Raw genomic sequence first — 23,830 nt, 5'->3', positions numbered from 1 at the left:
CTGGTCTTTACATGGGTCGCTCTGATGTTGCTTTGCATGTTCGCCAAAGTGCATTACATGTATGGAAAGTTATTGTTCAAAATACAGCAAAAACATTAAGAGAATTATTGCCAACTTTGTTTGAGTTACTACTCGGCTGCTTAGCAAGTCATTCATATGATAAGAGACAGGTAAATTGCTAATTTAGTGAAGCATTTCTTATATAATCTTTTTTCTCACCAAGATATTGTCTTCAGCTCATGCAATATAAATTTCTATATATTAATTTGATATATTTAACTCTTTTTTTTTCTTGGTCATCATTACTTCCATTTTAATTTAATTGAAGAAAAATAAGCGCTCCATTTTTAATAGGATCAAATTTGCTCAATACTTGCCCAGGATTAAAATGATTTAATAAAAGCATTATATTTAGGTAGCAGCTCGCACTTTAGGTGATTTAGTGCGCAAACTTGGGGAGAGAATTCTTCCTGAAATCATCCCTATCCTAGAAGAAGGTCTTAACAATGAAGAAGGAAGCAAAAGGCAGGGTGTGTGCATTGGTCTTAGTGAGATTATGGATTCATGTAGTAGGGAAATGGTTAGTCAGTTTGAAGACTCTCTTGTATCAACTGTTCAAAAGGCTCTACTTGATCCACTTCCTGAAGTGCGTTGTGCTGCCTCATTGACTTTTGAAAACCTGCACAATACTATTGGTCATAAGGCTCTTGATGGCGTGCTTCCTCATGTTTTTGAAAAACTGGTATGTATCAAGTTTGAAGCAAATAGTTAAAAGTATAGTTGTTTAGGATTATTAATGCCTATTTTGTAAGTACATTATACCAAGGAGCTAGGCATCTTCAAAAACTGCTAAACACTTTTTATTTCAAAAAAGATTCATTTTAACATCTTTTAGAGTTTTTCAATTTAAGTTTAAAAAAAAAAGAAAAACTTAGCTGATATTCAGTTTTTATGTATTTAAAGCATTTTAAAATTTTATTTTTTGAAATGGACTTATCAGACTCTGCTCAATTGGCAATAAAGGATTAAGTGCATAATGAACTTTCATATTCACATTTAAGGTTTATGTAGGCCTGCATTTTTATCTACAGTTTTTGATTAATTTTTTGATAATAATGACACAGAGTTAATTTACTTTTTTGTTTGATTTTTAGGAGGATTCTAATCTTAGTGAGTTTGCATTAGATGGCTTGAAACAAGTGATGGCAGTTAAGAGCAAAGCAGTTCTACCTTTCCTTATCCCTAAACTTACAAAACCTCCTGTCAATACCAAAGCTCTGTCTATTCTTGCTTCTGTTGCTGGAGAAGCTCTTGTCAAGCACTTGGAGAAGATATTACCTGCAATGATTGAAGCTATTCATGTTTCTTCAGATAGCAATTCTGTGAGTCACGAGCTTTTATCTTTCAATTAAAGTTAGTTATGTATGTTCATTAAGAAAACTGAAAAATCCTCTTTTTTTTTTAAATTGAAAAACTACAATTCTTTTTGACATTGAATATGTAAATCATGTTAAAATTATGCTACTGCTTTATTTGATACCCATTAGCATTCTCACATTTGTTTATTATCCTATCATCTTTAGGTATATCAAGATTTTATTAGGCTTGTTTTGATTGACTTAGATTTTTTTTTAGGAATTTAAAGGTACAGAAGCTCTTGTCTTATCAGTTGAAGATGAAATTGGAATTCGCATAATTATAACTGAGCTTACTACTTCTTCAAGAAATCAACTTCCTGGTATTCGAAAGGTAAAATTTTTAAAATTTCTTAAGTTTTGTTAATTATGATAGTGGTGGTGATTTGGTTTTGCTTTAATTTTTTAAAAAATTTGTTTAAACCAGTTGCAAAGTTGTTCATGAAAAAATATTAAACAAATCTTTTTTTCAGGTTGCTGCAGACTTGTTGTGTGTTTTCTGTAAAGACTGTCGTGGTGACTTCAGCTCGCATGTACAGCAGCTGTTTACTGTTGCTATCCAACTGATGAATGATGTTGATGATGATGTAAATGTATCGGGTTATAATTTGTTAGACACTCTTGTCAAGGTGCGTTGAAGTTTGTTTTATGTAAGATTGCCAAGAGTTTTTACTAAAAGTAAAACTTTTTGATTACTCAACTTATATTTTGCAGCATTTAGAGCCTTCTGAGCAGCTTCAACATCTAACGTCTCTAAAGCAAGCCATAAAATTTGTAAAAGGAGACATTAGGAATAACTTGCTACCTGGGTTCTGTTTGCCAAAAAAGGTTTTTTTTTTGAAAAAAAAGTTTCCCCTTGAAATTCTTAACATAATAAAACCATTTATTTTGTTATTGTTGAACTATTCATTTTTGTTATTTTGTTTCCTATTAGATTCTTATTTGAGAGTTATCATTTATCTTCAGGGTGTCACTCCTATTATTCCTATGTTTCGTGAAGGTATTTTGAATGGTCCACAGGAAGTCAAAGAGCAAGCCTCTCTTATTTTAGGAGAAATAATTAGGTTAACTAGCGAAGAAGCCCTTAAACCATCTGTCGTTCATATTACTGGTCCACTGATTCGAATTCTGGGTGATAGATTTAACTTCAGTGTAAAAGTAGCTATTCTTGACACATTGGGGTTGTTACTGGAAAAGGTTTCTGAAAAAATTTTGTTTGTGATTGTTTTCAGTTTTCATAAAAAAGATTGAGGAAATTTTTCTGAAATTTTTCTATATCAATGAAAACGGTTGTTACACGAATTTAAATTCGATTTTCTTTTTAGACGGAAAAAAGGAAACGTTTTTTTTTAAATCAAAAAATGAAAAATAAAAAAACCGACATTTTTATTCTCTGCTTTTTTTAAGTTAAGTCGTGTTAATTTTATGAAATAAGACTTTGCAGCCTTTTCTTGGATTTAATTTGTATTTATTTGGATTAAAGGTGGGTGCCATGTTAAAACCATTTTTCGCACAATTGCAAACTACTTTTATGAAAGCTTTAACTGATCCAACTTTGACTGTGCGCCAGAAGGCTTCGTGGGCACTAGGTTTTCTTACAGTTTTGCATACAAGAGTTGACTCTCTATTCACCGAATTGAAAAATTCCATCCAGAACTCTGAAGATCCTGCTATCAGGTAATTTTATTATGTTTTATATTTTTTATGTTTTATATTATTTTATATGGTTGTGTATTCTGCTGATTTGTAATGCCAAAAGAAACGGTGAACGTTCGGTTGAAAACGGTTGAAAATTCGGTTCACATTAGCATTAAGTTTCATTTAGAGAAACTATTCTTCAGACATTGCGCAATGTTATTGTCAGTGCTGGGGACAAGATGGGAGATAGTGTGAAGAGCGGCCTGCTGGAAACTCTTCTGGAATTGATATCTTCAGCGGAGGTTTTTTTTTTCTTTAATCGTTTGTTAGCTTCTGTGCACTTAACAAAATAATCAAATAGTCAAAGTGTTTATATTTTCGTAAAAGTTTTCTTTTGGGTTAAGTTTAAAAAAATGTGACACTTTTCTATTTAAAGAAATTGCAAAGATTTTTTATTCTTTATATTACTATTTTCTATGTTAAGTTTTATTACTATTTTCTATCCAACTATTTAGGATGGAATTCGAGTCAGTGCAGGTGCTTCTTTAGGAGCCTTATGTCAAGTCCTGTCGGATAGTGATGTTGAGAATCTACTCTCCTCCTCTCTACTTGGTGAGTATTTTTCATGTTTAAAGTTGTTTTCTATTTTTTTTTTTGATTTTTAAAGAAGTTTTGTTTTTATCAGTTTAACACTTTGTTAAGCAAAAGATTTTGTGATAACGAATAATTATAACAATGTAACCAGATTTTAGTTTTCAAGTTTAAACAGTAAATTCTTTAAAATCGATCAACTGCAAATAGAGTTTTTATCTTGTTTACTTTCTTAAGATGTGAATCCAACGCTAGACTGGATTGCATGTCACGGACGTGCTGTTGCACTGTCTTACGCTCTTTTCCATGCGCCTTCACAGCTATTTAAAGTAACCAACGACGAAAGTATAGTCGATGTTGTTGTGCGACACTCTAACAACGAAAGGGTGCGTTTTATATCTATTTTTTAAGGGGTAAATTAAAACTCGCGAAAATGCATCTACTAATTAACAAGACCAAGAAAGAAAATCACACTTTCTTTTTTTAGATTCCAATATGCACTTACGGAGTTCATTCGCTCGGTCATTTGATTATGTTCTCAAAGGAGCGACCATCAGTAGCTCCACCTATTGTGGTTACGTCTATGAAAAAGGTTGTTCACTTACCTGAGTGTTTGTGTCTTTTTTTTCTAACCTGCTTTTATAGTTTTTTTTTTTTATTTTTCAATTAGTGAAATTTTTGTGATGTTAAATTAAATCTTAAAACGTCTAGAGCTTGTTACATTTGTCGTCAGACATTCGAATCACAACCCTGAATACATTACGTCATATCTCAAAATACTTTCCTGAAGCACTAAAGTTTAACATCGTAAGACATTTTGTGACAGAGTTTCCTTCGTTGCTTCGCGATCGAAATCCTGGCGTCAGGTCAGCCGCAGAAATCACGCTTGCGTTTTTGCTTCAGCTGCACAAAAATGATACACTTTTCGACGTAAGTATTTCATCGTTCCTTTCTGGTTTTCTCGTTCAGCTTTACGGCTGACGATAGAAAAGAGTTCAAAATTTACTTTTTATTTTATCAAGAACAGAGAAAGTTTTTCTACAATAACATACTTTTACTTTTAGCAATGCATAGCCACACTTACCGAATCCGCTAAGTTTCTTCAAGAGTATAAAAGCAACTCGTTTGTCAAACATAACGATGCCTTAGCAACTGACCCTAATGACTATCTATTTGTTACTTAGGGTTAATTTTATGAAATATAGTTTAAGGTTTTTATAGATCAAGATTACTTGCTTTCTATTCTCAAATAATCTACCTTAGTACCTGTTTAACGTAGGCATACATTTGGATCTGGCATGTAACACTTTTAATAGAAGTTTAAATAGAATAGTGAAAAAACTAATTAAAAGCAATGCAACAAATAAAAAGCTTGTTTATTTCAGTGTCAAAATACCAAATTTTGGCCGCTTGATTATCACGTTGTATTAAATGTAAGCGCCAAACTATCGAGTTGCACTAAATACAGGCGGTAAATTTTTTGCGTTGTATTAATTACATTTAAGGGAAAAACAACTTGAAGTAACTTGAAGTGTGTCACTTCGAGCTTATTAGACAACTTCCATATTGAACAAGTTTTTGAAAGTCAAAGCAATTTTCCACTTTCATATGAAACATGTAAGAAGTCCGATGTTCGAAACATAATCACATACTAGCCATGAGTCATCGAGTTCAACTGCGTCTCTAGATGTTTCACCTGTAGGGATTATATAATTTATTGCATTTTTCATGCTTGGTCAATTAAATGTTTATAAACACCCAACAGTGTACGTGCAGCATTTGATTGAAGCTATTTTTTTTCATGGGTGGTTTTTTGTTCATTATTCCTTAAAATTTTCCTAATTCTAAACACCCTTTACCCATTTTACCCATTACCCATATTTTACCCATTCACGAAACAGAATGAGGAGCAGTTTCAAAAAGAAAAGGAAATCTTTTTACCTATTTCATCAAAAAAAATTTTTTTTTCTTTTTTTTTTCATTATTTTTTTTTTTGATCCTCCCAGTATATTAATTATAACAAGAAAAAAGAACCATTTATGGCTAAAAATAGGTGCTTGATTGGAGCAGTAAAAAAAAAGCAGGTTAATTCATCCAAAAAAATTAAATCAATAAATAGAAAGTAGTTAGGTGACGGAAACGTAGTACACGAGTACTTTGCAACGTGGCGGAAACGTTAATCTTTTAAGTAATAAACGTTCCACAAGGTGTGGCAAATTAGCTGAAATTTTTGCTACTTAGCTGCTAAATTTAGGATGATTGCAGAATAGCTTCACCGCAACATTTGCATTTTAAAAAAAAGTTGCAAACGGCAATATGGTTGTCATGCAAACGTTTTAGTTCCATTTCAAATCGATCAGCTGGTAGTGACCTGAACCAAAATAGCGCGGCCTCCTTTATTTCTTGTGCACACTTAAAATCATATTGTCGAAGAGACTTATTCAAATCTTTAAGCACCCCTAGTATCATTGGGGATATCAAAGAAGGTGGTGGTGATTTAAAAAAGTCTCTTCGACTATTAATCAGGGCTGTAGGGCACTTTACTGATCAATGTGACATTTTGTCATTTGATTTTACTATTTTTTATAATTAAAGAGCTTAGTGAACCTCTACAAGCCGTAGTTAACAAACTGGTGAGAAAAGTTAAGCAGCGTATAAAAAAGGCCTTCACAGTTGTATGATATTAAAAAAACAGTGCCAGTTTTGCGCATGCGTAGAAGTTGAGATCATTATACTGCGTTTATTTGAATTCGAGTGGTATAAAAGGCTCGTAAAGTCACAGATGACTTATATAGCCACTATATGCACCAGTCATCCCCTCCACCTTAAAAAAATAGAATTCTCTTGTTTTTTTGGGTTTTCAAAAGATTCAAAATCAACTACTTCTCCATTCTATTATCTGTTTACATAGCTCGCTTACCTTACGTTTAGCACCAGCGTCAGCCTGGAGATGTTCCTTTAAATGATCAAGACTTTCAACCCTTACTAATTAAACTATGTTTGTGCACGCTGAAGATCTTCGTAGACTAGATTTGTATCGACGAGTCTTTTCCAATTTAGTATTTGCCACCACTCTTGTTTGGTATCATGTAAATTATTGTTCGGCAGAGATTGTCACTTCAGGAAAGCCCCCGATTAAAGCATAAATTGACATTGTAATAAGTGCATTACAGAGTTTCACTATCACGTTGACTGTTTTACATTTAAATTTTCTTTTTTTTTTAAAGAAAAAAGGTATGCTTCTCTCAATTAAAAACACTGAACTTTTATTTTAAATGACCGTGTAGAGGATGAGACATTTCTTGCTATCGTCTGATTAGAAGAAATGTCTCATCCTCTTCAATTACTTATCTAAAACGAATCAGTCTCAGAGTAGGAGATCATTTCCTCTTATCTTTGCTGTACTTAACACTGCATGGCTCAGAAGCTTTTTTGGGTTTCTTTTATTGACTTAGAGCACTTTATTTGGGTGCTTGACACTTTTTGGGTCTTTTGCTGTTAGTGTGGTTCTATAAGATACGCAGAGTTTACTATCAAAAACCAACAGTTTTTGGATTAAATATTCTTCTCTTTTTGTACGTTCCTTTGATGTATGTCTTTTCAGGATTTATTTTTAGGTAATTGCCAAATAGTTCTCTATCGAAGCGATGACAAATATATATTTTATCGGCCATTTTGTTTATAAGACTTTGAAATCTAGGCAAACCCCACAAGAGACACCCCAATGCAGTCCTTCGGGGAAAGTCCTAGTGCCTTTTGAACATCCATTTCTCTATTTCTCTAAAAACGATTTGCTATAACAAGAACATGGTTAGTCCGTGCATAACAAAATAATGCCGATGATAAACTAATGCAAAATTCTGCAAAGCTAGATTGGCTCAATGAGGGTGCACAGTTGATATTTTTGGGGATAGTGCCCTTCTAGCTAACCCGAAAAAGCCACCTATATGAGGTGATAGTGGACACATGTAGGTGTCCAGAAATGGGATTTTTGAAATCCATCTATTACGTCCGAGAAAAAAAAATCAATTTTAAGTTGAAAATTTTCCAATTTTTTTACTGCTTCGATTATTTACTAAACAAGCCATAAAGTTGAAATGGGTCATTGGAACTTGATGAAATTTTATGGTGTTGTACCTATATAGTATGGCTATCAATGTATAAAATTTCATGCAGATATCTTGCTTGGTTATAAAGTTATAGGCCAAAACGTTTTGTAAAATCATACATTTTGGCAGTGTTGGTACCAAAAGTTTTTAGTTTTGGTAAAAAATTTTTGTCTAATTGCCCTGAATTTTTGTATGTATACTCTATAGACAATAAGCAACAACTTTTGTTATTAGAGTTTTGGAATTAAACCATTTGCTAAAAAACTGTGGCCACGAAATCATTTCGAGCCCCAAAATTTCCTTATAAAATTGGCAAATCAATTTTCAATGAAAATGACCAACTGAGAGGTCCATTTTGCATTTTTTGCTACCCTGAGTACCAATCAATATAAAAAATTTTAGAGCCTATTGAAAAATATCAAAAAATTGCAACTTTTAGGTCAGTTTTTAGATTTTCATAAAATAGGCCTTTTTCGTGTACATTTTCTATGCATTAGTATAGGTTCAAAATGGAAAGGCAATAATTAACCATGGCTTTTTTTGCATGAAAAACTAAAAAATAAAATTAGATTGTAAAATATAATGGAATGCATGCACACATAACACAAATTGAGGGGTTTTGCCCAACAAGTTAATTTTAAGGGTTCCTCTCATGCACCTTGGGGCTTTAGTAAAGGTTCAAAGCTGAAAAAAACTTTTAGATGCGATAAAACTTGAATTTTAATCAGGTAAGTCACCTGAAATAGTTGAAATGAAGAGTTGAAGAAAACTCAAATATTAGAGGTGAAAGCTTTTAACTTAAAAATTTTATTTTATTCTTAAATTGATAACTTAACAATTTACTCTCAATCACAACTTAGGTTTTTTTTCTTAATTCAAGAAACACCTACTTCATAATTTGATTAAACAGTTCTAAAATAAGCTGTAAAATTTTAGAAATGTAAAATGTGGCATTTTTGGTAGAGTAAGACTATTAAAGGTGCTTGCTGTTGTAGTCCACAAGGCAGTTTTTAAGTCTAAGAGCGTATTCTGGATGAGATGGAAGTTGTTTTTATCATTACCAATGATGAGAAAAGTCTTGATGAGCTGCTTCAACTACCTGTTCGCTGTAAATTCCAATTGGTGACATGTGGCGGTTCACAAAGTCTTTGATGTGGTGAAATACCATATGGATCTTGGGTGTAACACTAGCATTCGGGACGGCAAGGTAAGAGTCTTGAAATTGTTGGATTTTGTCCGAAAAGTCATCCTCAAGGTCTGATTCAAAGCAGTTTTTCACTACAGCATCAAACTTCCTGAGCGCTTTGATGAATCCAAAAACTTGGAAAACCGATTCAGCTTCTGCCAACTGTTGAAGCCTATCCACATTCCGAAGAAGTTTGCGACAATCGTTTCCTTTAAACATGCCTCCATGATAGGGGCTCAGTTTCATGTTAAGAGAAGTTGGCCATTTTTCGGCATCGGGCCATACACTTTTCATCTTCTGAAAAATGTGGTTAACAACTCCAAGCAAATGATGCAACTCCGGTCGAGGTAAAATGTCCAGAATGAGAGTATCATTGGCTCCACTTAGGATTGGTGGATTTACAACATTGCCGGTGTGTTTTGCCTTGGCAAGAATGCTTCCTGCACTCAAGAAGCTTTTATAGCTCTCTCTGAGTGACCCAAGTGTTCTCAAGGCTCCAGCCTTCTCTAGATTTGTGAAATCAATGCTACACCAAGAGCAAGGGTGAGATCTTGAGTGAGCTTGAACCCCACAGAGAGTGTTGGCCAGTTTCAAGTCACAAGCAACAATAGCCTTCACTCTATCGACTTGAATGAGCGACCTTCGATTCCCATTTTTATAATTCGCTCAGTTGAAACATTTAGAGATAAGCTGATTGTGCCGATAAGGTTAGTGGTATTTTTACAGTGGGCAACAGTGTGATCTGAACCAGTTTCACCTTTTGCATTAGAAGCATTTATATTTGAGTGGGTAAAAAAATCACTCAGTTTTCGACCAGCAGCCAGAAAATGTTTGTTGAAATTCGGCTCAACAAGCTTTTTGCCTGAAGGACTCAGACAATCGTTGCAGTGCACAGTGGGCCCTTTCTCATTAGCTCGAGAAACAGCGGATGTTTCTCATTCAGCTTTCGACGCCCAATCCTGCAGATGAGACAATCACAGTTTTCGCCACGAGTTTCCAATCTGACACGAATTGACTTGAAGTCATACAGCGATGGTAGAACAACTTCGTTGCCTTCATCTCGCTTCTTCATGATTGTCCGGCAAGTATCACATATTCCTTGAGGTACTCTTGCATCACCCAAGTCAAAGTTGATGCTGTAGATTTGACAAACGCTCCGCTTGGAATGAAGTTATTTACCTGGTGCACTTTTTAAGGAAAGTTAAACAGACAGATTTTCTGTTCTCCTCGTGACCTCTTGCATGATTTGGTATTGTGAGAAATTGCTTAGTCTCCTGTAAATGCAACAGTATTCAAATAGTTTTATCAGTCTTGAAATTTAAATCTCTTAGTTGTGCAAATGTAAAGAATTAAAAAAAAAACAGGCAAAAGTTTGTAGACTTCTAAGCCAAAATATAATTGATGTTATTGAAAATGTATGCAATTGAAACGAATCGAAACTTTACCTGGATGTAGAAATACGGACGGTCACAAAAGTGAGGATGAACCTTTTATTTTGAGATTGGTCTAAAATTTGTGCAATGCTTTGTCACAAAATTTAAAATAACTTAATTTAATTTCAGAGCTTTAAAATATATTTATTAGGATTAAAATAGTTTTGATATAAAAGAAAACTATTTTCATATCTACTCTCCCATTAGTTCATTTACCCACTTGTTATCTTACAGAATTTTATATATTATAGTTTGCATATGAGTATAGTGCACACTCAACTTTTTTAACAATAAATATGGAATACATCTATTAAATAAATATCATTTTTAAAGTGTGCACCTTTTTCTTTCATATCATTTTTTTGTAATAAAAGTGCGCACTAAACTCAATAAAATACAATACTTTTTACCACTTCCTTTTTCCGCTCAACATAGACCAAAAACTTTTCTCAGAAGTTGAAAATGTAAAAAAAGAATCTTACCTTGATAATTGTAGCTTTGTTGAAGAAAGAAATTAATTCCAAATGCAATAAAATGCAAGTTTTGAAAGCAATAACAAGTGATTTTTTTACGGATTAACCTGTAAAATCCGCTTAAACAAAAAAATAGGGAATGCCGTACATTTCTTCTTTCGGTAAAAGTTATCTCTGTTAAAAACTACCCGTCAGATTTCAACCAAAATTTACGTGAATGTTCCTCAGTCTATTGCTCACATTGGGTTCAATTTTTTACTCGATAGCTCAATTTTTACGACCTCTGTAATACTTTTTCTGAATGAAATTCATACGGACATAACGAAAAGAGGGAATAGCTTAAAAAACCTACTATTTTAAAATCTACTTATTTTGCTAAACCCCCCAAATTGTGTTATGTGTACATGTATTTCATTATATTTTACATAGATAACTGCTCAGGGTAGTAAGTACTTCAAAAATTTTCTCCAGAGTCAGTCATTTGACTCAAAAATTGAATAATCCATATTATGAAGAGAATTTGTGGTTTTAAATGATTTTGTGGCCACAGTTTTCAGCAATGGTCCTAATTCCAAAACAGTGTTATAAAAAATTTTTACTTATAACCTGTAGAGTATGCACACAAAAATTCAGGGCAATCAGACAAAAATTTTTTACCAAAACTAAAAACTTTTGGTACCAACACTGCCAAAATGTATGATTTTGCAAAACGTTTTGGCCTATAACTTTGTAACCAAGCAAGATATCTGCATGAAATTTTATACATTGATAGCCATACTATATAGGTACAACACCATAAAATTTCATCAAGTTCCAATGACCCATTTCAATTTAATGGCTTGTTTAGTAAATAATCGAAGCAGTAAAAAAATTGGAAAATTTTCAACTTAAAATTGATTTTTTTTTCTCGGACGTAATAGATGGATTTCAAAACTCCCATTTCTGGACACCTACATGTGTCCACTATCACCCCATATAGGTGGCTTTTTCGGGTTAGCTAGAAGGGCACTATTCCCAAAAATATCAACTGTGGGTGAATAGTAATACGCAATATAAACTCGTACCAAGCAAAATTACGCTGACAAAAGAAGAGCTTGTATAAAAAGCTGCTGAATGAAAGGCTCTCGTGCTTGCATGCGCATTTGCGCGTTTTTCACGCTTCACCAAGACAGCAGCGCATGAGGCGTACTTATACCTAAGACCCTCGGTACCACCAAGCATCCCAAGCTCTTTCCGCAGGAAAAAGTTTGAACTTAATGAAACAAAAAAGCATATTTTAAAATGTATTTACAAAACGATCTATTCTTTAGCTTATCTTTATAAGATCATTTCTTTAACTGCTACGTAAGGAATGATTTGAATTGAATTTGGTTGCTGTGTAAAACTTACATTGGCTTTAAGCTGTACACACCAGTAAGTTTAACTTCGGAAGTGTTTTTAGGTTGGTTGTTCAAATCAGCAAAAAAGGCTGTTATAGTGAAAAATAAGCAAACAACCAATAATTATGTTAAGTAACAATAATTTATAGATCGAATTAGCTTACTAGTAATAAATTAGCATATCAAAGTAGCTTACGATTTATATTATCCGAACTTTGTGTGCTGCTTTTAGGATAATTTATAGATAAAGAAGTCCATAGAGTACGCCATTGGAGCTGCACTTCAGGATTACGAGCAATGTATAAAACAAATATAAAAAGCCCCTGTAAAGAGTTAAAAATGCAAAACAACCATTGAAAGAGTTCCATCATGTCTCCTAAGGGAACAAATTAATGAAGATTTTGATAGCGCTTAAGCATCTACGGTTGTAATTTTTACATTTTCACTAACATGTTGTGTAAAAAAAAGCACACACAAGCATATAAATACAGACAATAAAACGATCAGTTACACAATCTCAAACTCTTTAGTAAAGTTGCAAAGACTAAAATCATACCAACAGCAAGAAGAGCAAACACCCATGTTAAGCCAAGTAAAGTGCTAAATGCAAAAGCGATGCGAGAGGATTCAAAAACACGCCTGTAATTATTTCTTTCAGCATGGTTTGTTGACAACTTTGCTGTTTCCCGAGTGCTTAATTTTACCATAACCAAAATGAGAACAACAAAATTCGTAGCTAGTATTACGGCAACCGGTAGTAAAACCCCGAAATAGAATGCATATCCATGAATGAGACAACTACAAGTAAAAAAACATTTTAAAAATAGTTTGAAGCATCATTGAAGTACACGCCGTGCATCATCATTGAAGTTGAAAATTGTCGTAACATCAGATGTATCATATCGTTCATCAACCTCAAGCATCGCGGTGTTTGGTTTTTCCGTTAAAAGAGAATAAAGAACAAATTTCTACATCAGTCGAATAAATCGAATTTACATTAGTTTATGTATTTAACCAAAGTTATAAAATTCCATAAAAACCTATTTGATTCCGACATTACATAGCCCTCTTTAAATCAAACTTTTAAAATATTCCGGAATAGCACCTAACAAACTTTTATATGCATATAAATTGGCACATCAAAAACTTTTGCTATGTTAAATACATAAAGATCTCTATTTAAAAAACTTCAGAAAATTCGATTCAGCTTAAAACACTGATCCAGTTCATTCAAGTTCATATTTCATTTGATTTTAACGGAAAAACTGATGCTTGATTAGTAGCATAATTAAAGAAAATCAGTTATTGTATTCAAATAAATTAAGGAACATCACGTGCAGTTTGTCATCGCCAAAAGATTTATTTTCAACTCCAGCAGAAACTCCGACAATTATTAGTGGAACGCCTGAAAATAACACGAAAGTTAACCACGAGCAATAAAATATTTAGTCACCAATAATATTTAAGCTTATTACTAAAACAAAATATTTAAATCGATGTGAATAAAGAGTTCTAATGAAAACAAATCGCAATCGACAGAAAAGTTGCACAGATTTAAAAAGTAATGGATGTAGGCTTAAAATTTTTAAATTTGTTTTATAATTTCTTCAATTTAAATACAAATAAGTACATTTGAAGTTTTTACAATTTTTATTTACAGTTTATTTAATCATAATCAATAGAAAAATTAATATCAAGTACGAACCCCAAGCAATTCTGCAGGCTCTACGAATGAACTTTACAGGGTCGATGCTTTTAAAAATAGACACAAACATTCGGTATAAGTTCAGAGCTTCAACTGCAGTCCAGAAAAATGTTGCCAAGATAAAGTACTGCAATAATCCAGCAAATACAGCGCAACTAAAATTGGACTTCGATCTACGTTCTGCTCCAGCGAGAAATAACACGACTAGTATCATTAATGAAATGCACTGATGAAAGAGAATCTTTAGAGGGATTTTTTGACGCAGTTTTCTATAAAAAAAATCCTGGTGTTGGTGATTTTAATGAAGTACTTTTTATTTTTTTAAAACAAAAACCGTATAAAGAAAAAACACGATTGTTGGGTAGCCAAGGAATATCTTTACTTTAATTCATAAATCGTCTTATCCCTAAAAATATTATCTATTTAGTGTCATGAACGGGACTAGCGATTGTAATTGGTTTGGAATTTCACTATATAACATCCAGCAGTTGTCTGACAACATATCGCGAGGTTAGAATTATTTTGTTCTATCTCCAATTTTAAAAGTTAGGAGAAAATGAGTTATTAATTTTAGTTAATAATAATAACTTTTAAAATACGCATTATTTATTTATTTTTTTTTTCTAAATAAATTGCTTAAACAAATTATTTAAAGATAAGTTATTATTTCTTTTCAAATAATAGCTAAAACTTTAAACAATTTTTACTTTTAGAAAAAATCAAAAACTTTCTCCCAACATTTAAACTTGGAGATAGAACAAAATAATTCTAACCTCGCGATATGTTCGCTTAAAAACCCTCAAAAATAACTTTAAGGAGAGGTATTAAACCCGTTGTTATTGTTTTTTATAGAAAAAAAAACAAAAAAACAAACTGTAAAAAAACAAACAACTTTTTTAAATAAAAAATAAACGTTTCAATGGTTTCATATGTAACATTTTTCTCTCTCATAAACTTTTTCTAAGTCACACAAAAATCCCCAAAAAACAATAAAAAAAAGCCCATTAAAACTACTGCCGGTGACCGAATCTTCAGATTTCCAGGATAAAGACTGGCGTTTAGCGAGATAAAGACCGGCGTTTGCAAGAACTGTCTAAAATATATAGAAACGTTGAAATGTGCAAACAACTCGAAAGAAAATTAAGAACTATTGTTTTTTTCATCTGCTTTTCCTTGTTAGTAATTTTCATTGGCGGATGTAAAGCATTAAATTCATAAAGTTAACTATTAAGCTGCTGCTAGCTTAAAAATTGAGAATATAGTCAAGTTGAAATTGTCACTTCGACTTGACTATATTCTCAATTTTTTTTATTTTGACTGACTAAACAAAAAGTCAGTTTCAAAACTGTCTAAGGCAACACATTTTTTCTCGTTACCGTCAGATGCTTCGCTGAGTTCCGTATCGAAACTGGGACATTCTGTGACGCCAACAACACCAAAGTTGTTGAGTTGTGAGTGTCAAGTGTTGAAGTCTACAAAAGTAAAAAGTCAGACCTTGGGAAACAAACGAGGAGTTACTACTGCAGTCAGTTGATATCGAAATGAAAAATGTATGTGAAGTACAAAGTAAGGCTGTGAGAAGTTTTGACCTTTCTTTACCGAGTCCTTATCTTTCTTTACCGAGTCCTTAAAATTTTCATGAGAAAAAAATAGAAACAAAACCGAAGATATTTCCAAAAAAATTAATTAGGTTTCCTCTATCTATCTTAGTTCATAAAACAGTAATGGTCATAAGAGCCAGTGTAACTATCTAACAGACACGGCAACGTCTATTTGTTTTCCTTGCCGTTTGTTCGTAAACTGACATCGAGTACCCAAAACCTCGTTGGAATGGTCTGTAGCAAATCGGCAAACTTGAAAAATATTGTATGGCGACATCCAAAACATAAAATTCAGTCTTTTTGAGAATGTTTTTCATTCTCCTTAAGAGCTTCTCAAGAAAGTAACGAAGATCTCTCCACCATCTTCCAAAATCTCTACGTCGCCCTTTGTATTTTTCGCACCTTGCCTGACACTGTTGCTTAAGTCGAGAGAAGCTTTAGCAAGTTAAAGTCAATAGCACTTTTCTATATGACCCGAGTACATCTGCAGGTATGGATTTGTGATTTTATGTGAAATAAATATTTTTATTCCGAAGGAGCTAAATTGAGATACAGATTGGCATGATTTATAAACATACATAATAATACCACTAAATGCTTCTATATTTAAATAAAATAATATAGACTTTGTTATTTGGGATCAGGCTTGGGATCTATATTTAAATATAAAACAATACAGACTTTATTCTTTTTCAAGATTATGTCCATTGAAAGAGAGCTGGCGGAGAGAAATAAAAGCGAGAAAAGCTTTATTATGAGCTGTTTGGCATTTAAGTTATTTATATTCGTGTGCTAACAACAACAACAACAACAACATAACAACATAACAATATAACAACAACAGCGAATAAAAAAATTTGAACAAACCTTTAGCTGAAATAAATCCTAGTTAGTTTTGAATAAAGGCGGTCAAGAAAAACATTTATCCATCCCTTTTTCTTTCAAATTCACTTTCAGCCACCCCACCCACTCCCACCCCCTAACTGGACTACTCTCCTCTACTTTCATAATAAATTAGGTAGCTATTATTATAACAGATGTGGTTGGAAAATTTTTATAAAATCATCAAAAGGAGGAAAAATTAAAAAAAATTAAAAAGGATAGCAACCGGAAAGCACAATTTCTCCTCATTTGTAGCCTTTCCTGGGCACTAGATGGCCACCGAAAGTAAATTGGGCCCGAATCTCATTTAACCTCTCGACAGGCGTGACTGACGTCAATGCATTTTAAGGAAATGTTTAAACAGAATTACAGGAAGTTAACTTTTAAAAACATACGGCAAAGTTTGTGATAATCATCTAGTAAACTCAAAGCATATCACAAACCTTGCTTGAAATGGATGGATAAAAATTACAGGAGCGCGACATGAAAAGGTTCAGTAAATGTGTCTCTAACAGTGTGTAGGACTAATAATAATTAATAGCAACACAAAAAGTAGTAGTACTTATATTAATAACAATTACTAATAATAATAATAATAATAATAATAATAATAATAATAATAATAATAATAATAATAATAATAATAATAATAATAATAATAATAATAATAATAATAATAATAATAATAATAATAATAATAATAATAATAATAATAATAATAATAATAATAATAATAATAATAATAATAATAATAATAATAATAGAAATAATAATAATAATAATAATAATAATAATAATAATAACAATAATAATAATAATAATAACAATAATAATAATAATAATAACAATAATAATAATAATAACAATAATAATAATAATAATAATAATAATAATAATAATAATAATAATAATAATAATAATAATAATAATAATAATAATAACAATAATAATAATAATAATAATAATAATAATAATAATAATAATAATAATAATAATAATAATAATAATAATAATAATAATAATAATAATGATAAAAGTCAGTTCTCATTTTAAAAAAGAATTCTTAAAGTCTTATTTTTGCTGGTTTTTTTTATCAGTATTCTTATGTTTACTGAATTTATTGATATATTAATAATGAAACTAATTTTTTGTTATTTGTATTTTAATCGTTATTTGCGATTCGTAAGCGTAAATATTCGTCAGTTATGAAATATGACTACATTTTTTAAACTAAATTTCTAGAGTTCTAGTATCATTAATATGTCAAAATTCTCCATATGGCGATGGTTTGGTTAGGTCAGCGAGGGGTGGTTAGATTACCATTGATGACTCTTAAGAGAAAGGAAACACTGAGGTCCTGGATGATGAAAGTAAAAAAAGAGCAATAGCTACTCAAAACACCTTTCACTCCCAGCACTCATCAACAGAGGAGCATGTCAGAACACTAGCCAGGAAACAGCTGAGAAAATACGACTTACCCAAGGCAGTCAAATGACAAGTTGTGATTGTTGTTAGAAGATATACAGTATTGGACAAAACATTTGCAACCAACATCGAACAATGCTAAAAAGTGTTCCTAATTTTACATGTCTTAAAAACGAAACGAACTATACTACCACAGCAAATAGTTCAGGATTCTGGAGTCAAAGCATGCCATGACATGAGCAATCAGCTGACAGGTGACACCACACAGGCAGAATTTCGTTGACAAGTGCCATTTTACAGCGGACAAAACAAGTGCAACTTTTTTGGTTTGTTTCATTTTCTTAAGTCTGGTCCGTGTCAACGTCACGGAAGTTTTTTAATGATTAAAGGAAGCATCCAGAAGTTTCCAGAAGAAGCATCTGGAAGCATCCAGTAGCATCCAGAAATATCCAGAAACATTCAGAAGCATCCAGAATCTTCCAGAACAGGTTCACACAAGTTCATTTACTATATAAGAGACATGTAAATCGACATGTAATTCAGTCAGTATATGGAAGTCAATCAGTCAGTATTATCAAGACAGTTTATCGAAGTGAGTTTTATCAAAGTGTTTTATCGAAGAACATCAATACAACAAGTGAAATACAACAAGTGTTTCATTACATCAATACAGTCCACATCCAACCAAGACGTTGTGTTACACAGAGCATTATTGTATCATCACAAGATAAATGTAACACGGTAACCCTTGAGAAGCGTGATTATTTATTTTTATTATTTTTATGACTTCAAGTGCAAAAATGGCTCTCGACAGTCTTGGATTGGAACTAAGAAAGAAAATTATTGGCGATTACGTAAGTGGAATGTCACAAAAAAGTATTTGTGATAAATATCGCGTGTAAAAATGGACCGTATCAAGACTATGTTCCAAATATAGTTCTACGGGGAAGTTGGCAGCAGATAACAAAGGTGGAAGACCGCGTTCCGCCACTTCTAGAAAGGATTCTATGATCGTCAGATCCGTCAAGAAGGATCCCTGGATATCATCAGTCGAGATACAAAGCCAATTAGAGCTGCCTGTATCGGACCAAACAATCAGACGACGTGCTGTTGAAGCCGGATTGTTTTCTCGACGCCCTGCAAAGAAACCGCTGATTTCACTAAAAAACCAGAAGAAAAGACTCCTGTTTGCTAACTCTCATATTGACTGGAATGTGCAGAAATGGCGAACTGTCCTGTTCAGTGATGAATCGAAGTTCAACATCATTGTGAGCGATGGCATTTGCCGTGTACGTCGACCGGCCGGAAAACGCCTCGGTTTACGTTACTGCCATAAGACCGTAAAGCATGGTGGAGGCAATGTAATGGTATGGGGGTGTTTTTCTGCTAACGGTCTAGGTCCAATACATCGAAACGATGGAATAATGGACCGTTTCATGTATAAAAATATCCTGAAAGATGTTATGTTACCTCATGCTGAATGGAATATGCCAATAAAATGGGTTTTTCAGCAAGAAAACGATCCGAAACACACTGCAAAAGTAGTCAAGCAGTGGTTTCAAGACAACCACCTATCGGTAATGGATTGACTGCCTCAATCTCCGGATCTCAACCCTATCGAGAACCTTTGGGAGATCGTCAACCGCAGAATTAATCGTGAAGGTGTTCGTAATAAGGATCAACTGTTTGAACAAATCCAAAAGCGATTCCACTAAGTTTCATTGATCACCTGATCGAATCTATGCCTCGAAAATGCAAGGCTGTGATCGACAACAAAGGATTCGCCACGAAATATTGATAGCGAAATACAGCTTGGTCAACATTTTGTCGAGTTGCACTTGTTTAGTCCAGAAGGAAATCAACTTTTTTTAATACTTTTGATTAATTTATTAATTTTCGTGTACAAATAATGAACTTTATAATGAATAAAACTTGAAGAACTTTGTCTCTAAACAGTTACATAGTTATTTCTCTAAATTGAAAAAATGCAGCACTTTTACGTAAAGAAACTAAATTAGCATTATTTGGTTGCAAATGTTTTGTCCAATACTGTATGTGCAAACAAGTTTAACATTTTTTACATAGTTTAAAATTCTAAACATTTTTATGACAACTTCAGTAAACGTGGGTTTGTGTTTAAATCTTCGATAGTAGTTATCAAAAGAATATTCAGTTTCGAAATTTATGACAATTTAACTAAAAACGATTGTAATAAATTTATCAATGATTCTCGTCATTTTTAACGGAAAATTCGAGCAAGTTAATTGATTTAAGTAAGCTATAACGAACCTTTCGAGCAAATTACTCGAAGTTACGAATTAATTGAATCAATTACTCTTCGGAATTTCAATATTACAATTTAATTAATACCGTTAATCGTTACGTTCGGTTAATTTTGCAAGCGCACGTAATTTTAGTCTTTAATAGTTACGTTCGCAAAAACTTCGTAAGTCTTTCCTCTAATAATTACAGTAATAATATCTACAACAGAAAACATCAAAGCACTTTCTGTATAGTCTTATAAGTAATTTTTCATAATGATAATCTTCCTTAATGACAGTAAAAAAAAACATTTTATTGAAGTTAAAATTTCAAATGTTTTTCTCGGACTAAATTAAATTTTTTTAAAAATCTTTTATTACAACAATAAAAAAGAATTTCTATGTCAACAAATTGAGCCTTTAAAAAAGGAAAAATATCGTTTAACCTGAATAGCGCAAGCGTCAAAACTGATATAAACAGAGCCCCTATTGAAATACCACATCCAATCCAAGTCACAATTTTTAACTCAAAAGGATTATAACCACGCTTTGACGGATCAAGGATAAGTGCAAAGTTTGTAAGATGATCGCATTCACATAACACTTCGATATGATTTTCAAAGGTTTTGCTGCAACCAGCGTTTGACCAGCTATCTGAATTTATCAACAGATAAATTAATTGTACAAAGAAACCAAGCTGCGTTACGTTCAAAACTCATTAACAAAAAATTTAACAAAAGCAAGCTGACCTAAAGTAGAGTTCCAAAAATAGCAATCCAGGGATCCACTTAAATCATTAAGATTAGACTTTTTAAAATTCAATTTTACACGATTACCCTTCAGGTTGCTAATAGAATGATCAACAACGCTTGCAGAAAAGATGATGCTGGCAATTTTTCCAGTGCCATTCATTGTTTCTCCTTTTTGATAAAAGTGAAAAGAGGCAAAATCATTTTTTAGCAAGAAAAAATCTGGTTTTTTAAATACAAATGAAAATATGGTGTTATCCTCATCAACTAGTGCATTGCTGGGAACAAGAATAGAGGCATCCAAATCTGCTCCTAAAAAAAGGAAATGTACTTGCATTCTACAAATAGAAGATGCGTTGCATAGTCTTTAACTTCCAGTTTATTGTAATACTAATGTTTAAATAATTAAAAAACTACAAAAGTATAAATTGAAAAATGATAACTTAACGGGTGGGCTGAAAGTTTAAGACAAAAAGTTTATTTAGATAAATAAATCAATACTTGCATCCGAGAAAATCATTTTATTTTTTGCTATTTTGTAGCACATATAATTCTCTTTCTAGATATATAAAAAATCTTTCCATTATAATTCCACAGATCACGAATCAAGTCGATCTTCGAAGACGTGTCTACCTCTTCGTTGGACAAATGAGCAAGGCCCATTTGGTAAAAAACTTTCAAGTTGATATTATCCCACGCGCATCAACTAATCGGATCATTAAACGCTTTGAGAATGGTCAACCATATGAAAATAAAAAGACAAGAAAAGGTCGTCCAAGTAAATTGAACAAACAACAGAAACAAATTGAAAGAATTTACGGAAAATACTGCGTCAAAGAAAACTCGCTTCAACGTACTCACAATATTTTATTCGTAAAAATTTTAAAAAACTGAGTTTAAAATATTATAAAAGACAACGCTCGCTAAAATACAGTCAACAGCAACTCGAAAAAACGCCTAGCGACTGTCGAAAACTGCAAAGAAGATTGGCGAAGGAAGAAAAATTCGTCGTGATAGAAGACGAAAAATACATTACATTTTCAGATAACATCATGCCGGGAATGCCAAAATTTTATTCGTTCAGTATTCATTCAATCAAAACTGTCTACCAGATATATGGTTTAAATATATGGTTTAAAAAAAAGTTTTCACCAACGGTACTTGTATGGTTGGCATTATCCAGTAAAGGTGTTTCCGCGCAACACATAGTGAAGACAAAAGGACCGGTGATCGATTCATATGTGTATCGTCAAATTGCTTGCTAAAATTGTTAAAATTCATCAATAAACATCATTTATAAGATAAATATATTTTAGCCTAACCTAGCCATGTCCTATTGTGCAAAAACAACAACAGATTGCCTTAATGAGCACCATCTACCTTTTGTGCCGAAGCATAAGAATCCACAGAGTGTTCTGAAAGCAAGACCAATCGAAGAATTTGGTCCATCTTGGGTAATATGGTTTATAAGCAAGGTTGAGCAACAACGATTGCAAAACAGTTGGCGAACAGGATCAAAAGACAATTAAAAATGATTAATTTGAAAGTTATTCAAACCATGATGAAAGGCGTATGCAGTATATTACAAAAAATTGACGACCAGGGACCTTTTTAAATTTTGTTTAACGTTGGCTGTTTTCATCTCTTTTTCAAGTCGATTTGATAACATAATCAGAAAATAAAAGAGAAAAATGACGTAGAAACAAGTGTTTTATTTTGTTTTCAAACTTTCGCCTCTCTCCCCTTCCCCTTCCCCCCTCCCCCCCCATCCATTTTTATCTTTAATTAAAATTCAAGAAGCAAAAAGAAAAAGTCATAGAAGTGCCTTACTTTTTTCATTGCTTGCCACTTTTTCAATTATCTCTAAAGATATTTGTCTTTTATATTTGAAAACTGTTTGAATAAAAATGTTTGATTTTTTAACGTTAGCAATAGCCAACGCAAAACCGTTGAGTAAAATTTGATACGGCAAATTCAGTTTTTGGACTTCGTCAACAATCTGACCAAGTAATGCATCAAGAACTCCTAATATTTTTCTGGAAGAGTTTTTAGAAGTTTGAGCTTGGGTTATAAAAGACCTATCGGCTGATAACATCTTGTCGATCACACCAAAAATACCATCGGAAAGCTAGTGAAAAAATAGATGATATAACAAGTTAATTAAAAAAAAAGATGAGTTTAAACTCAGTAACAGAAAAAAAAAACTTTACAAATGAGGAGGAAAATAAGTAAGCTGGGGCTATTTGAAACAAAATTTAATAAATATTAGTATGTTACTTAAAAGACCTATTTATGAGCCACAGGGTATTGAAAAACAAATCCAATGAACTTCAATCTTTTTACATTAATTGGTGAAAACTGCATTAAGAAATCAGCTTTTCAAAGGATATGGCAAATAAATAGTAATATTGACTTCTGCGAAAAAGCTGAAATTTTGGACCACATAGAATAAAGAAAACAGTAGTTAAATTACTAAAACATGGTGTCTTATGAGACTTCTCAATAATTGGGTGAATTTGAACATTCAAAAATTAGAACATACTTTAACTGCTATTAAACTGGACTGCTATTAAATCAAATATGAGCTACTAAATACTATTAAAAATAATATTGAACAGTCACATCAGTTAACTATTCTGCTTGGAGCAATCATAATTGGTTGTTCATGTTTGCTATGGACAATCAAAATACAAGCTGAGGTAACTCACAAGACTTTTCTATTAAAGAAATGTTTTTTGCAGGCTCTTTTGTTGCCCAAAGGATCATTTTGAAAGGGTGGGAACCTAACACTTCAATTTTTGTTTTATTTTATTTATAAAGACTACCATGTTGTATTATACATTTTAAGGTTTTGTTTGCTAAATAAACGTTTTTTTTTGGATGCTTTTTCTTTAAATCGGAAATCTCTGCCAGTACAAAGAATTTTTATTTGTATAAACTGAATCATACTTCAAGCTTTACCAATGGAATATAATAAACCTGC

General features: G+C 32.4%; 3 protein-coding genes across 3 annotated transcripts in view; 1 reads left to right on the top strand and 2 right to left on the bottom strand.

The window, feature by feature from the left end:
- The window catches only part of LOC145189265 (stalled ribosome sensor GCN1-like), a 40,244-nt gene extending 35,374 nt beyond the window's left edge, over positions 1 to 4,870 (top strand). Inside the window, exons 43-56 of the mRNA XM_090068322.1 lie at positions 1 to 170; positions 416 to 742; positions 1,155 to 1,382; positions 1,636 to 1,749; positions 1,889 to 2,044; positions 2,130 to 2,243; positions 2,382 to 2,612; positions 2,899 to 3,092; positions 3,241 to 3,355; positions 3,569 to 3,665; positions 3,882 to 4,030; positions 4,132 to 4,236; positions 4,356 to 4,574; positions 4,709 to 4,870. The exon at positions 1 to 170 is cut by the window's left edge and continues 46 nt beyond it. Of these exons, the coding sequence (XP_089924448.1) occupies positions 1 to 170; positions 416 to 742; positions 1,155 to 1,382; positions 1,636 to 1,749; positions 1,889 to 2,044; positions 2,130 to 2,243; positions 2,382 to 2,612; positions 2,899 to 3,092; positions 3,241 to 3,355; positions 3,569 to 3,665; positions 3,882 to 4,030; positions 4,132 to 4,236; positions 4,356 to 4,574; positions 4,709 to 4,828 (2,339 nt within the window). The 3' untranslated portion in view covers positions 4,829 to 4,870. The remainder of the gene's footprint in view (positions 171 to 415; positions 743 to 1,154; positions 1,383 to 1,635; positions 1,750 to 1,888; positions 2,045 to 2,129; positions 2,244 to 2,381; positions 2,613 to 2,898; positions 3,093 to 3,240; positions 3,356 to 3,568; positions 3,666 to 3,881; positions 4,031 to 4,131; positions 4,237 to 4,355; positions 4,575 to 4,708) is intronic.
- A 7,228-nt stretch (positions 4,871 to 12,098) lies between these two features.
- LOC149880628 (adhesion G protein-coupled receptor D1-like) lies at positions 12,099 to 13,064 on the bottom strand. Its single transcript, XM_090068100.1, has 3 exons — positions 12,781 to 13,064; positions 12,421 to 12,600; positions 12,099 to 12,313 (listed from the first exon to the last, which is right to left on the bottom strand). The coding sequence occupies exons 1-3, from the start codon at positions 12,929 to 12,931 to the stop codon at positions 12,231 to 12,233; spliced, it is 414 nt and encodes a 137-aa protein (XP_089924226.1). The 5' UTR covers positions 12,932 to 13,064; the 3' UTR covers positions 12,099 to 12,230.
- A 131-nt stretch (positions 13,065 to 13,195) lies between these two features.
- Positions 13,196 to 23,830, bottom strand: part of LOC149880627 (uncharacterized) — a 30,851-nt gene continuing 20,216 nt past the window's right edge. Inside the window, exons 11-15 of the mRNA XM_090068094.1 lie at positions 22,678 to 22,975; positions 20,848 to 21,159; positions 20,545 to 20,752; positions 13,930 to 14,198; positions 13,196 to 13,629 (exon numbers count right to left, since the gene is read on the bottom strand). Coding sequence (XP_089924220.1) covers positions 13,523 to 13,629; positions 13,930 to 14,198; positions 20,545 to 20,752; positions 20,848 to 21,159; positions 22,678 to 22,975 — 1,194 coding nt within the window. The 3' untranslated portion in view covers positions 13,196 to 13,522. The remainder of the gene's footprint in view (positions 13,630 to 13,929; positions 14,199 to 20,544; positions 20,753 to 20,847; positions 21,160 to 22,677; positions 22,976 to 23,830) is intronic.

Source organism: Hydra viridissima, unplaced genomic scaffold, assembly GCF_058129835.1.
Source record: "Hydra viridissima isolate aposymbiotic clone 2 unplaced genomic scaffold, HvirCarnegie_v1 scaffold_12, whole genome shotgun sequence".
Taxonomy (NCBI): Eukaryota; Metazoa; Cnidaria; class Hydrozoa; order Anthoathecata; family Hydridae; genus Hydra; species Hydra viridissima.
Note: the sequence above shows the minus strand (reverse complement) of the source record. Positions and strands in the feature narration are given on the sequence as shown.

What these genes read in the sequence shown, in the direction of transcription:
- LOC149880628 (XM_090068100.1), bottom strand. Translation starts at nt 12,931, where the DNA reads ATGGTAAAATTAAGCACTCGGGAAACAGCAAAGTTGTCAACAAACCAT. An exon ending in GTTTGCTCTTCTTGCTGTTG is followed by an intron (nt 12,601 to 12,780) that starts GTATGATTTTAG and finishes TTGTTCCCTTAG; the next exon opens with GAGACATGATGGAACTCTTT. An exon ending in AAGTTCGGATAATATAAATC is followed by an intron (nt 12,314 to 12,420) that starts GTAAGCTACTTT and finishes TCACTATAACAG; the next exon opens with CCTTTTTTGCTGATTTGAAC.